Here is a 14,736-nt window from a genome sequence, read left to right as displayed (position 1 = left end):
AAAGGGCGATGACAAGGGAGTGTACAAGTCTTATATTTCAAAGTTGTGGAGTAATTGACAATGAAATTAAATACCACATGTACTCGTTAAAAGTCAATAAAAGTCAAATTTTTAAGGTTTTAGGATAAGTCGGGGGGATTAACTTTTACATAGGTTATGTTTTTGAGAGGATTGACATGGGTGTTTGATTTGGGTCAAGAAAAACTGTTGCAAATGGAATAATGTAAAACGCAGCAACATTAAAGAATTTAGATTAATTCCCTAACATTTATTTTATAATTTTACAAACAATATTCATTTCATCCAGCACAATATAAATACATGCCTTAATGAATTAACTATAATACTTTAAAATTCTTCAAAATCACTATCAATTTCTCTCAATAGCTTGATTGTATATAATAATTGTATGGATCTTCTTCAACTCCAACATTATCAGTAGTACAGGTATCAACATTGCACAAGTGATTGTCCTCGATACTGTTCAGCACACCTTTGATCTTGTTTTTGCAACTGCCTTCAACAATCCAGCCTCCTCAAAAGCATGGACAACACCTTTCTGAAATTTCTCTTTGGGGAAGACATTTTGCTTGAATCTCACTATCAGCTTTAATGTTATACCATCTGCCATACAAGGTGCAACCATTGTGAATCGCCAGACATCTTTGGCGATTCACAAAGATGAATGAAGATTGCTTTTTTTCACCAATCTTGGAAACAGTCTTGTTTGCTGGCAGGTCAAAGTTCATCAATCTTTCGCCCTTATTTCTGATGCAGGCCAATCAATATGCATTATTCTTTTGGTGATTTTGTCAAATTCAGGTAACAGATGCAGTATAATGTTTGCTTTCTGCTAGAGTACTAAATTGCGGCTTTTCATGAATCTTGTGCAGCAACTGGCACTGGCCTCGAATACTGAAATACATCTTTGTTTCTTCGAGGTCGTAGAGTTGGATGTCTCCAAAGGTGATGAGACCATTTTGACAAAACTTGTTAACCCATTCTGCCATTTTTCTCTACAGATTAAATTGAGCTCTGTACTTGTTATTCTTCAGCGAAGGCATCATGATTGATCATATGGTAAACATTAATCTTGTCAACTGGCTGGGAAATTGTCACTAAAATTAATTGGCATAGGGAAATCTAAAACATACAAATTCCCACACATACCTTTTAAATTAATGAACTGTAGCAATTATCTAGTAACTAATAATTAAAGTGATTTGATTTCTGAAAAACTAGTCGATTTTTACATGTCTGTGGAAAAATTAGGGGTATTTCCAGGCAAGTCATGGGTCGACTTTTGCACAAGATGGATTTTTATACAGGTATATATGGAATAAGATTACTACCGAATTATTTTAGTGCTTGATATGTTTATGGGAAACTAAGTAGTAATGAATTCCTTCAGGCATTAGGTATGTTCAGCATGGAGCTGAGTAAGAAGGTGGGCGGAAGTTTGTGTTCAATGTCCAGTCAGAAAGACTAATTTAGTATTGATGAAGATCCACAAATATAACATATTTAAATGGACAAATCTGACCAATACAATTGGCCTATCAATAAGAGTTAAACGAATGGAAGCCACGAAACAGACTCAGTGAATCCATTTAGCAAAACAAAGGTTTAATACTATAGTCATGATAAATTTGGAATCGTATTCTGATATTTCAGGTGGAAATTTCACATGTAGATCATGGAAATTCCACGACATTCAAAATCCAGGAATTCCCCAACAGCACTGTGGGTGTACCTACACCACAGGGACTGCAGTGGTTCAAGAAGTCAGCCCACCATCACCTTCTGAAGGGCAACTAGGGATGGGCAATAAACGTTGACCGAGCCTGTGACACCCATATCCCATAAAATTAATTTACTTTTAAAAATCAGCTTCCAAAAAGCCTTCAAGATTCCAGATAAAACATTCGGAAAGTTAAAAACTATGGAAGCCCAGATAGTATGTGGTACTTGATTTGAAGTTTAAATAATGATGGGAAACAGTGCATAACAGAGTGTACTAGTGTGAGTTGTAATGTCAGGGTGGCAAGAAGGGATGGAACGGAGAAAGATGTTGAGTGGAGTACTACAAGGGTCAGTACATAGATCTCTTATTTGGCTCCTGATGTGACCTGAATTTAGAAGCAATTGCAAGCTTTTTTCATTTAGCCTCGTTCAAGTCTGGCAATTATCTCAAGTAGTGACTCAAAGCTTCAATAGTAGCCTTGATAAAGATGGATTAAACCCATGAAGTAAATTTTGATTTCATAAAGTGTTCCTTGTGTCTAACCTGTTGGTTTTCCTACACTATCAATCATATAATTTTCATTTAAGATGGACAGTATCAGGTATGCACCCCATTAATCAAACATTTTGAAAATCCTTTACGGCCCAATGTAGCAAATCAAATTTACAGCCATTATTCTTATAAATACCTTATCTGCTCAATTAGCAGCCAAGGACAATCTTTCATAAAACAGGTTCAAAAGAATGACTGGCACGATCTTACAAAAAAAGTTGCAAGTGCCGAACAAGCGAGAAAACGGGAGAATTTCTGAGTCATTTTTTGGATGAGTTTAAAAATACAATCTATGACACACTTGTCACTTTTTGGACAGGCGTACGATTCTCACCAGTTAAAGTGGAGAGGATGGTTGTGAGGAGGGGAAGCAAGTACTCAGGGCTCTATTGCGCAGGCACCCCCAATCTCCAACTGAACTGATACTTTCTTCCACCCCCCCACCCCACCATTGGCAGCATTGTCACCCCTCCGGCAACATGGTCGCTGGCATCAGGATCCCTCCGGCCCTGCACGAGTCCCCCATCATGACTCCCTCTGTGGCCCTGCACAAACATAAACATGCCCTCCCCTTGGAGCCCCCCCTGCTGATAATCACCCCCAGCCCGCCATCTGAGGAGCTCCCCCCCTGCTGATAACCTTCTGCCCACAGCACTACCCTTCCTTGCAGAGATGCCCCCTTGCCTCCTCCACTACAGAGATTCACCCTTGTGTCTCCCCCACTGCAGAGCTCCTCCCCCCCAAGCAGCACTCTTCCCCCATCACCCTGCAGAGCCTCCCCACCCACCCCCTTTGCCTCTCCGAATCATTTGTCACAGCCCAATGTCTTTAGCACTGTCCCTGGCACAGTATGGTGCTCAGTGGGCAGTGTCAGGTTGGCACCACCCCATGGGCACTGTCCAACTATGCCCCGAATCACCTGGGGACTTCAATGGCCTCAGATTCCCCCCAGGTAGGTCAACACATATTGTGTCCACTGGTGGAGACCAGCTGTGATTCTTACCGGTGAAAGGACCGATTGGCAAGGGGGTAAGTACAAGTGAGCCCGAGACCCACTAATGACATTGGCTTCACATCCCTTCTAGGTGCAAAGCCGATTTCGTCGGAAAACAGGGCCGGTAAGATTGCAAGTGGTAAAAAAAACAGGCGTGAACCTGATTTGCCCCTCACGGAATCTTCCGGCTCACCACACTGATCAACCGGAGAGGTGAGCCGGTAAGATTGCAGCCAGAATTTCAGGACAGGATTTCCTTATCACGGAAAATTGGAATGAATTAAGCAGGATTAGATTCCCATGTTGATTTGGATGAAGATTCTTTCTGTGAAGAAATATTGAAGACCGCAATAGTTACACTATGTATCCTAGTAGAATTTGCAGATGAACACGGAAGATGTTTACAAAATTATGAACAGTCTCTCAAGACAGACATTAAATTCTTGGCAGACCATCAGATTCCAATTTTTTCCATTTCACAAATATTATGAAGTATAAACTTTTTCTGAAGCTATCACGGGGGGGGGGGGGGGGGGGGGTACAGTTGGGGGGACTGGCAAAGAGAAGGACTCCAAGAAGAGAAAGACAAACAGACAAGAGAATATCCTCTGGCTAATAGCCATCCAATTTTTCTAAATCTTTGAAACTACAATGCAGAACCTGATATAATTTTGGACAGACTACATGAGAGAAAAGAAAATGTTAGATAGTACGGCATGGTGGCACAGTGGTTAGCACTGCTGCCTCACAGCATCAGGGACCTGGGTTCAATTCCGGCCTTGGGTGAGTGTGTGCGTGGAGTTTGCACATTCTCTCCATGTCGGTGTGGGTTTCTTCCAGTTGCCTCCCACAGTCCAACGAGGTGTAGGTTAGGGGGTTTAGCCATGGAAAATGTGTGGGGTTGGAGAAAAGGGCCTGAGTAAGATACTCTGCAAGAGAGTCAGTACAAACTTGATAAGCTGAATGGCCTCCTTCTGCACTGTAGGGATCCTATGATATAAATTCGCCATTTCATTTCTAAATACTCTTTCCAATTGTACAAAAACAACCTTCCAAGCAATTCGCTATGCTTTAAGATTAAATTTTAAGCCAGTCAACAAATAGGTTAACGGTTCAGGTTTTTACCATTGGTTACACCAGATATTGAACAAATTGCCCGATTATCTCCCAATGACTCAACAATGCACTAATAGGACAAATATTTAAAGCTAAATTATGAATTGTTTGCAAATTATGAAGTATCATTTTATCATCAGGTCGCATCGTTGCCCCAAAGATAGGGGGGTAGTTTGCTACTTATGCCTGACTTCAGACTTCCCGGTGGAACTGCAGAACAAGTAAACTTTAAGTATCCATTAAATAATCTCATGGGTTAGCTTCACCCGTTTCTCCTGTAAGTGAACCCAAGCCCAGTTGCTTTAATTTAAAAATGAATCGGACACTGAATGTTATTCCTTAAACTAATCCAATTGCAACTGTCAAGCGATTCACTGAATATGAAAAGCCTGGATGAGATTCAAGTAAATGTTAATGTACAATATATAATAACAACCCTTCATTCTAATGGGCAAATGTAAATGGTTTCCAGAGATTAAAATAAAATCTTTAGCGATTTATTTTAAGAGGCAAGTGCATACCTTCATGCCTGTTGAGTTCTACCTTGCTACAATGATCTGTCTCCCTGTAATGATTTGTAATCAGGTTGGAACCAGATCATCAGCTTCTTGTATTTATCACAGGTTAAAGAGGTTCTCCCAGTGCACAGAACTGTCAATCAAGCAGCTTCAAAGACACAATGGAATATAATGAACATGGCACTATTTTTGAATTATTACCTCAATCTCATCCAGGATTTCATATATAATTAATACCTGGACAGTCATAAATGGATTGGTCCTAGGGATAGCATTCAATTCCCTGTTAATGTGTAAATCAAACACTTAGCAAAGTGCTTACTTATGGACGACATCAGTGAAGCTAATTCATATGAATATCTATGGGAGGATCAGTTTATTTCAGTTTACAATTTCACTGGAAAGTCTAGCATTTATATCTTGGATAGAGGCCCACACTCCTAACTTCAAGGCAATGGTTTATTCTGCTGCTGAATGAAGCAGCTTGAAGTGGTCTTCTCTCCAAAGACTCCACAGCATCTCAGAAAACCTTTGGGCAGTTCTAAACATAGGTGAAATTTCTATTGCGAGAATTCTGCCTGGGTGTATATGATGTCAAACATTTCTATTTAAAATGTCCCATTTAGCTTCCCTGATGGCAGAGAGCAACATATGTACAGTGAGCAACTGAACTACAAAAACCAAGAACATTCCAGTCATGATCTTCTTGGTCATTAGCCACCTTTACAGGAGGGCGATAGAATTGACCTTATGGGCCATGGACAGGAAACAGGTTTTTAAAAAAAAATACTACATGGTGCTCACTGATGGCCATCCGGTGATCCCTGCTGGAAGTATGAATACTACTATATCTACATACATAGATATGCTATTCATCCAGTAATATAAAAGCAAAATACTGCAGATGCTGGAGATTGGAAATAAAATCAGAAATTGCTCGAAGTACTTTGCATCTGTTTTTGAGTCCAGTATGACTCTTCTTAGATGCTATCCTGCTTGGGTTTAGGTTTCAACTCCTGCAGCTGAATGGCTCACGTCACCACCAGGGCTTACACGTGATTAATGACCATTTGCCAAACTATCAAAGAGTAACTGGTATCGAAGAGTCACATTCCAAGAAATTAGTCAAGTGGAGAAGGGCGCAGGAGGAAAAAAAGAGTTATCTATGAACACCAGCATCTGGATTAACATCAAACTGCACTAAGGGTTGATATCTTCTGCCAAAACTGCCTACTACACAGGATAATTCTGGAGGGCAAAGATAATTCTGGGATTGCTTTCCCTGCTACCACCATCTTCCTTAAATTATTCCCACTAACTGTCTCCACCCTCACTCCAGCAAGCGCTTGGATTTCCAAAATGAAATCCAACTGCTTCCCCCTTACTACAAAACTAACCTTACCCCGAGCCCCTTGCCCCGTGGAGCCCCAAGTGCTTGCCCCTCCAGTTTCTCTCCTTTCCTTTCTCCTCTTCCTCAAGGTCATCTTATCCAAGAGAGTTACTGCCCCCACAACCCCACATATATATGCATTATCAACACTTTCAGCATTTTCATTTACATGCTGTCCCTTGGCAACACCACCCAGAGGCACACTCTCACCTTCCACATATAAGCTGATGACACCCAGCTCTATCTCCCAACTCTCCTGACCACTGTCGCTATGCCATGGATCAAAGTTATTGTCTTTGCAATCCCCTACCATCATCATGAACTTCATAACTTAATCACTAACCCCATTCTCTTCCATCTCCACTGTCTCATGCTGAATTAGACTTTTCATAAGCTTGGTATTTTGTTCAACGACTCAGTTTCCAATCTCTATAATATTGGAAGGATTGTCCAATTTTGTCTCTATAACATTGCCAATTTTCACTTCTACCTCAGCTCATCTGATGCTTAAACCCCCATTCATGTCTCTATCACCCCCAGGCACAATTGCTGCATTGATCTCCTGCACATCAAAATTCTGTTTTGTGTTCAAATAATTCCATGGTTTCATCCTACCTAACCTCCTTCAGCCCTACAATATTTCATCCTAAACTTTTCTTTAGCTCCAGGTTCTTGTACATTTTTCACCCTATACCCTTTTTGAAGCTGCTTGGTTTCCATTCCTGGAACTCCCGCCATAAACCCTTCAATCACATTCTCCAAGATCTTCCAAAAGCCCCAGCTCGGTCACTATCAGTGTTCGTCCTTTCCATTTCTTAAATGTTTAGCTATTATTTCATTGAACTCATTTCTCTATGACACGCTTCAAGATATTTTCCATATTAAAGACGTTGGAGTCTCTGCTGCCTACAACGTCAACTCTCATCACAGACTACTGCCTTAGATACAACTAACTGGTTGTTATTACCTTAGGGGCTGATTACAAAGTGTATAAATACTAGCTGTTGTTGTCTCCTTCAAGAGTCCAATCTGCTGTACAGAGTTTCTTTGGGCAGGGTAGAGTGGGGCGGACAGGAGTGTGGATGAAATGGGGAACAAAGAGTAACAGAGTTCTGGCCCTGAACCAATTGTCGTTCTAACACAGATTTATCTTGGGGATTACCAATAGGTTAGCTGTCTTCCTTTCTGATCACGTGCCTGCCAAATATTTGATGTTGGGCAACCAACATGACAAACTATATTCAGCGGGGGAGTTGAGAGAAGTGGTGGCTAAGTAGAGCTGGGGTGGTCAGTGCACACATGGAATCTGATTTTTTGTGTTTGCAGATGACAGTTGGAACAGTAACTTTATTTACGTGACTATGATCTTTATTTAGTCATCGATTTTTTTATCGATTGTTTATCGATTGAAGTATTTTGTGATTTATCAATGTTTCTAGAAATCAATTAGAAACCAGTGTTGCCTCTGAATGAGCTAGCATTCTCCCTCATGGTTTAGGCTCCAGAAATCCAATCCCATATATCACCCACAGTTCAACCAAGCCCAGTTTCACTGTCCACACTGATATCAAACCATAGTACACCACCCATGTCATCAAACAATGCCCACATCTCAAAACGGTCCTGTAGGACTGCTAACCACTTTTCAGTACATCCTCTTCACCACTGCTGCATATCAGATAACCACATCCATCATACAAAAGATATTGCTGTGGACACTCCGTTCTAAACACTAGAGATAAGTTCATTAATCAGGCAACGGAAATGATGAAGACTATTCATTAAAAATTCAAGAATAATCATGGTCACTAAGTTAGAGTTTAAAAAGGGGTCAAGTTATTCAATTCACCCAGTATGGTGCATAGCTAGGTTCCAGTTTGAAACATATACCTGGGCATGATTTCTATACTGAAATGAAGTAGTATTTAAACAGACTCTCATTTCAATCTCGGAAAAATAACTTTAGCATCAGAATTATAATAAACAGTTATTTGGTAACACCCTCTTGCAAGTACTGTGGCAACTAGAGCAGCTCAGAAGTGAGGAATCCTGCAGCGAGTAACTCATCTCCCCGACTCCCAAAGCCTGCCTGCAATCTACAAGGCACACATCAGGAGTGTGACAGAAACACAGTAAATAGGAATAGGTCATTTGGCCCTTTGAGCCTGCTTCCCCATTCATCATGATTCCACAGCCGTACCACTTCCTGGGTGAAGAAATTTCTCATCTCAGTCCTAAAAGGTTTACCCCAGATCCTTATGACCCCGCCCCCCCCAAAGCTCTGGACACCCCAACCATCAGAAACGCCCTTCTTGCATCTAGTCCTACCAGACCCCTCCTCATACTTCTAAACTCGAGTGAATATAACCTAACCAATGGAATTCTTTCCCCTTGCCTGGACAAGTGCAGCTCCAGCAACACACAAGAAGCTTGACATCATCCAGGACAAAACAGTCCACTTGATTGGCACCCCATCCACAAACATTTACTCCCTCCACCACTCTTACAGCATGGATACCATGTACAAGATGTACTTCAGGAACTCACCAAGGCTCCTCAGACTTCCAAACTCTCAACTGCTAGAGGTCAAGGACAGCAGACATATGGAAGTTCCCCTCCAAGCCATTCACTGCCCTGACTTAGAAATATGTTGCCACTCCTTCACTGTCATTGGGTTAAAATCCTTCAACTCCCTTCCTAACAGCATTGTGGGTGTACCTATACCACATGGTGGTATACGAAGACAGCTCACCACCACCTTCTCAACAGCAATTAGGGATGGGCAATGAATGCTGGCCTAGCTAGTGACACCCACATCCCATGATTGAATTATATATTTTTTTAAAAGTTAAGTATAACAGCAGTGACCTCAACTTATGCACGATCTTGGGAACTATTCATAATGAAGGTGGCATGTTAGTTAACATGTACTTATTAATGCTGGGGTTGGTGAAGATTCAACATTTTCAGCCATATATGAATATGACTTGGAGAACCCCTTACTGAATCAGCCGCTTCCAATTCTAATTGTGGGATCGAACAGAGATCATTTCCTCTTATAGAGTTACCTGCTCTTTGATCTCTTGCAATCTGTGGCTCTGCTCCTGAATGTCCTGCAGCAGCTGGAGTGCTTTATCATCCTCCTGAGATACTTCTACACGTGCCTGCTCAAGACTGCGCTTCAGGCTCTGCAAAATCAGAATCACAACACCAGTCAGGCAATAAGGAAAGCCTTCAGGCACAGATACATAATTCTTAATCACTTGGATGACAACAGTGAAAGAATCAAATCCTTTGGGACAATTTAGGCACATTTGTGTGCTGTTACTGCAAAATTAAACTAATCTCATTAGCAGTGGTCTATAAACAAAAAAATCTCAAAGCAAATCTGACCATACCACCTGCCCATAAAAACGGAATCAATTCAACAAACATTTTTGTCTTTTCATTTTCACATTATAATTGACTGCCATCAATGCTTTAGGTGATGAGGCTAATACGTTAACAATCAACTAACTTTACACAAGGGCCAGTTTTATTTTTATATGCTGCAGTAAAGTCAAGCAAAATCATCAGCTACAAAAAACAAAATAGACTCATTAAGAAAATCTAGTTAGCCAGAACTTACCTTTAATGCATCCTATAAAAATGTACCCATTAAGCATCTTCTTCTGTTATTTTATGGGAAAGTTCAGTGAAGAGCATAAGACCTCATTTGCCTTGTAGCAGACAACAATGAAATCTACACCATGGATAGTTAATACAAATTATTTGTTTGTGTACTGGTGTAAATAGTGCTTGCAAGTTAAGAAACCCAAGAAGACATTCCCCAGCCAGAGGAAACAACCTTTCGATATCTACCCTGTGAAGCCCTTTCAGAATTTTGTAGGTTGCAATGAGATCATCTCTCTTTCTTCTGAGTTCCAAAGAATATGGACCTAATTTAGAAAGCATTCTTTCTGGTTGTATCACAGCTTGGTATGGCTCCTGTTCTGCCCAAGATCGCAAGGAACTACAAAAAGTCATGAATGTAGACCAATCCATCACACAAACTAGCCTCCCATGCACTGACTCTGTCTACACTTCCCGCTGTCTCGGCAAAGCAGCCAGCATAATTAAGGACCCCACACATCCCGGACATTCTCTCTTCCACCTTCTTCCTTCAGGAAAAAGATACAAAAGTCTGAGGTCACATACCAACCGACTCAAGAACAGCTTCTTCTCTGCTGCTGTCAGACTTTTGAATGGACTTACCTTGCATTAAGTTGATCTTTCTCTACACCCTAGCTGTGACTGTAACACTACATTCTGCACTCTCTCGTTTCCTTCTCTATGAACAGTATGTTTTGTCTGTATAGCGCGCAAGAAACAATACTTTTCATTGTATATTAATACATGTGACAATAATAATAAATCAAATCAAATAATTTACTCAACCTCTCATCATAGAACAACTCTCTCAACCCATGGGCCAATCCAGTGAATCTCTGCTGTACTGCCTCCAATGCAAATATATCCCTCCTTAAAAACTTCACACCGTATTCCATGATTGTAGCAAGACTTCCTTATTTTTGCACTCCAACCTCCTTAAAATAAACATGCCAGATGCTTTTCTAATTGTTTGCTGTATCTGCATGCTAACCTTTTGTAATTCCTGTATGAGTAAATCCAAGTCCACCTGAACACAAGTATTTGCACGCTTTAAAAAATATTCTGCTTTTCTTTTCTTTAGACCAAAGTGAATATCATCACCTTTCCCCACATCCTTCTCCTCCATCTGTCATCTAGCTAACGCATCCACAATCTCTGCAACTATTTCTATTAGCACCATACGATGTCCATCAGTTCCTGGGGATTTGATGAATTTTAGTTCCTTGAGTTTCTCCAGTGCTTTTTCTTCTGCCGACATTACTCATCTTAATTTCCTGTCTCTTATTAGCCCCTGGGTTACCCTCTATCTTTGGTATATAATTTGCGTCTTCTACTGTGAAGACAGACAAAATATTTGTTCAATGCCTCTACTGTTTCCTCATTCCCCATAATTTGTCCTGTGTCTGCTTCTAAGAATCCAACAATTACTTTAGCTGCTTTGCAAAAGTTCTTACAATCAGTTTTTATATTCATGTTTAATTTACCGAATTCTATTGCTATATCAATTTTTTTGTTATTTTTGCTGTTATTTAAAACATTCTCAATCCTCAGACTTACTTCTTCACAACATCATAAGCATCTTCTTTTTATCTCATACTATCCATAGCCTCTAAGTTTAAAGTTTATTTATTAGTGTCACATGTAGGCTTACATTAACACTGCAATGAAGTTACTGTGAAAATCCCCTAGTTGCCACACTCCAGTGCCTGTTCGGGTACACGGAGGGAGAATTTAGCATGGCCAATGCACCAAATCAGCACGTCTTTCAGACTGTGGGAGGAAACCGGACCACCCGGAGGAAACCCATGCAGACATGGGGAGAACTTGCAGACTCCACACAGACAGTGACTCAAGCCAGGAATCGAACCCGAGTCCCTGGTGCTGAGAGGCAGCAGCGCTAACCACTGTGCCACCTTGTCGGCATAGCGGTTAGCAAGGGGTTTTTATTTTTAAAAAACTTTTCCAATTCAATCAAATCAAGTCCAATTCAGCGTCTCAACAAGTTGGGACATTTCCGATCCAAGCTGACAAGACAGGGCCTTCACACCTGTCCTGGGCCTGATCTACATGAGCCAAGCTGATTGGAGTAGGTGCAGACTCTCCTCCTCCAAGGCTTGATCTCATTTGCAGCTTAGCCAAAAGGCCGAGATGCCGCTTTTAAAAATTGCTTCAAATGAAGCTTAAATGTTACCCAATGGCCTCAACCAAGCGCAGCATCTTATCCATACTACACTTGATCTTAGCCAAAAGGCCGAGAAGCGATTAGACGGGGTGAATTTTTCCCGTGGAGTTTTTGCTTTCAACGGAATGTGTTTTTGTTGAACATTTTGAATTGTTTCTTTAAATGTTTTCCACTGTTCATTTTCAACTACTTTTTAATCAACCATAGCCAGCTTTCCTTTGATATCTACATAAATGATTTTGTTCAAGATTCTTGTTTGTGATCAGAGTACATCATTTCCAACCTAATGTGGATTTCAGTTACATTATGATCTTCATTTCCTAGTGGATCTTTTACTATGTCATTACCAATAAACTCAGCCTCATAGCTCAATCCTAGATCAAAAACTTTTTTTTTCCCTAGTTGGGTCCACAACATATTGCTTCAGGAAACTATCACAAAAGCATTCTACAAATTCATCTTTCAGACCACCTTCGCCAAGATTAAAGTCCCCCAAAGCCAATGCATTGCCTTTGTTACAAGCTCCAGCAAATTATTGTTTAATGCCCTGTCCAACAGTATAATTATTGTTAGGGGGCCTATGAACTACTGGCATTAGATTTTCTGACGCATGCTATTAGAATACATGGGGTTCTATTTGCACTCACAAGGCTCTTCTTTCTTTAGAGGTTCTTAAAAACAGTAACCAATTTTTCTTGACTAAAAATGTAATGGCCCCACAATTCAAGTCATTATAGTGTTATATTATTGCCAGTGAAGCACACCATCCTACATCTTAGCAGCTTGCATGAATCCCATCTCAGTCACAGTTCAGTGCTTCAAATACTGCCAAGCTGACGACATTTCCAGTTGTACATAATGATGGAAATTACGTTGGCTTGGGGAACATTTGAATATTGACATTTTAGTCATGTTGGTCTTTATTCCTGCGTTACATTTGCACCACAAGGAATCTGCAAACCAGGGTCTGAGTAAGCTCTGATTGGAACTAAGAGAAAAGAGTAGGTAATATTTTGAGTGCTGCAACATTTACTGATCGAGTATAATGACTGATGCTAGTTTGAGGACGTGCTCCTGGAACATTTCCGAACTTAGTTCTCTTCTTGACTTACAGTTGAAGATATGGCTTCTTACAATAATGCTTTAGATCATGCCTGAAAAATGAATCTATCAATAACAGCAACTACCATGAGCTTGAAATTGGCATTGAGAACTGAAATGCTAGTCAGTGGACACTGCAGTTAAAGGTTGTGGGTATCAATCACTGAGAATCTCTGATAACAGTTCTTAAAATTAGGTGATTATATTGTCAGAAGTTGCTTGGGAAGGTTCTGTCTAAATTTTGGTGAGCAAATTTGCTGTATACTATGGAATGAGAACACACAGGCAAGAAATTCTCTGTTCAATTCATAAATTTGTGCCGAGTTCATAATCCCAAGGAGGACACTATCTAGCCTCAGCATTTGTGGCTTAAAGAAAGGCAAAGGCTTCGGTTGCACATCGTATGCCAATAATAGGAGAATTGCACATAGGCAAAGGTCAAGCTCTGCTGCAATAGCTCTCCATATTTAAATAGGCTATTATTAAACACTGTTCAGGTATAAAGAAGAAAAATTGCTGCGTTCGGGGGAAAAGAGAGAGGGGGACACTGTGCATGGCAGGGAACCGGCAGAATAGTAAAGTCAACATTTCATTATAAAAGGTACTTGCATTATGATAATAACGCCCAGAAAGATTTATGCAATTGCACCAACACAAAGCATCCAGGCAAAAAGAAAAATATTTCAGTCTATGGCAGGACAAGCTAAGACAGCCAATGATGGTACAAATACATTTCCTACTAGAAACATATATTCCTCCCTCAGAAAGTCTGTTTATAAACACACAAGTTCTCCACATACTTTCCCTTTTAAATTACAAATAAAACGGATAGTACAACAAGAACTTGCATTCGTGTAGTAGCAAAATGACCATGACAGCACAGTCAGACAAAATTTGCAACCAAGCAATATAAGGAGATATTAGGAAAAACTTGGTCAAACAGACAGATTTTAAGGAGTGTCTTAAAGGAGAAAGAAGCAGGGAATTCCAGATCTGGGAGCCAAGAGGGCTGAGGTCATTGAAGTCAATCATGGGACTAAAGAAACTTTGAGATGTTCAAAAAATGGAAGTTCTCTTGGCCATATGGAAGTAACCCGAGAGTCATTCTAGCCACACTCCAAAATAGAGTGGTTTCTACCTACACTACATTCTGTTATGTATGTGGCTAAGTCTTGCTCCATAATTGATTTCTGCGTTTCAGCTGCCTGAAGTTCCACATCCTTTTGCTCAAGTGCTGTTTCCAGTTCAGAAACTCTACGTTGCAAATGGGTGACTTCTTGATCCATCTAGAAAAAAAAAACAGAATATCAAATAAAGCCATCAATTTTTCCACAACCAGCACAGAGAAGTCTTAAATGCTCATCATATCCCAAACTTCTGATTATTAGTTGGTATTATATTTCTGCTCATTTTAGCTATAACTCACAAGTGAAGATGACGGAGGCCATTTTGGGTAACTCAGCTTATTGATCCCCTAAAACATCTACC

At 40.4% G+C, this 14,736-nt stretch overlaps 1 protein-coding gene and 1 pseudogene across 1 annotated transcript in view; both read right to left on the bottom strand.

Annotated features, from left to right (window-relative positions):
* Positions 1–14,736, bottom strand: part of cita (citron rho-interacting serine/threonine kinase a) — a 175,101-nt gene that overhangs the window by 102,901 nt on the left and 57,464 nt on the right. Inside the window, exons 12-13 of the mRNA XM_078227647.1 lie at positions 14,391–14,534; positions 9,383–9,502 (exon numbers count right to left, since the gene is read on the bottom strand). Of these exons, the coding sequence (XP_078083773.1) occupies positions 9,383–9,502; positions 14,391–14,534 (264 nt within the window). The remainder of the gene's footprint in view (positions 1–9,382; positions 9,503–14,390; positions 14,535–14,736) is intronic.
* Positions 12,051–12,228, bottom strand: LOC144503183 (U2 spliceosomal RNA; annotated as a pseudogene).

Source organism: Mustelus asterias, chromosome 13 (genome assembly GCF_964213995.1).
Source record: "Mustelus asterias chromosome 13, sMusAst1.hap1.1, whole genome shotgun sequence".
In the NCBI taxonomy this organism is placed as follows: Eukaryota; Metazoa; Chordata; class Chondrichthyes; order Carcharhiniformes; family Triakidae; genus Mustelus; species Mustelus asterias.
The sequence above is the reverse complement of the archived record's forward strand: the minus strand, read 5'-3'. Positions and strand labels throughout refer to the sequence as shown.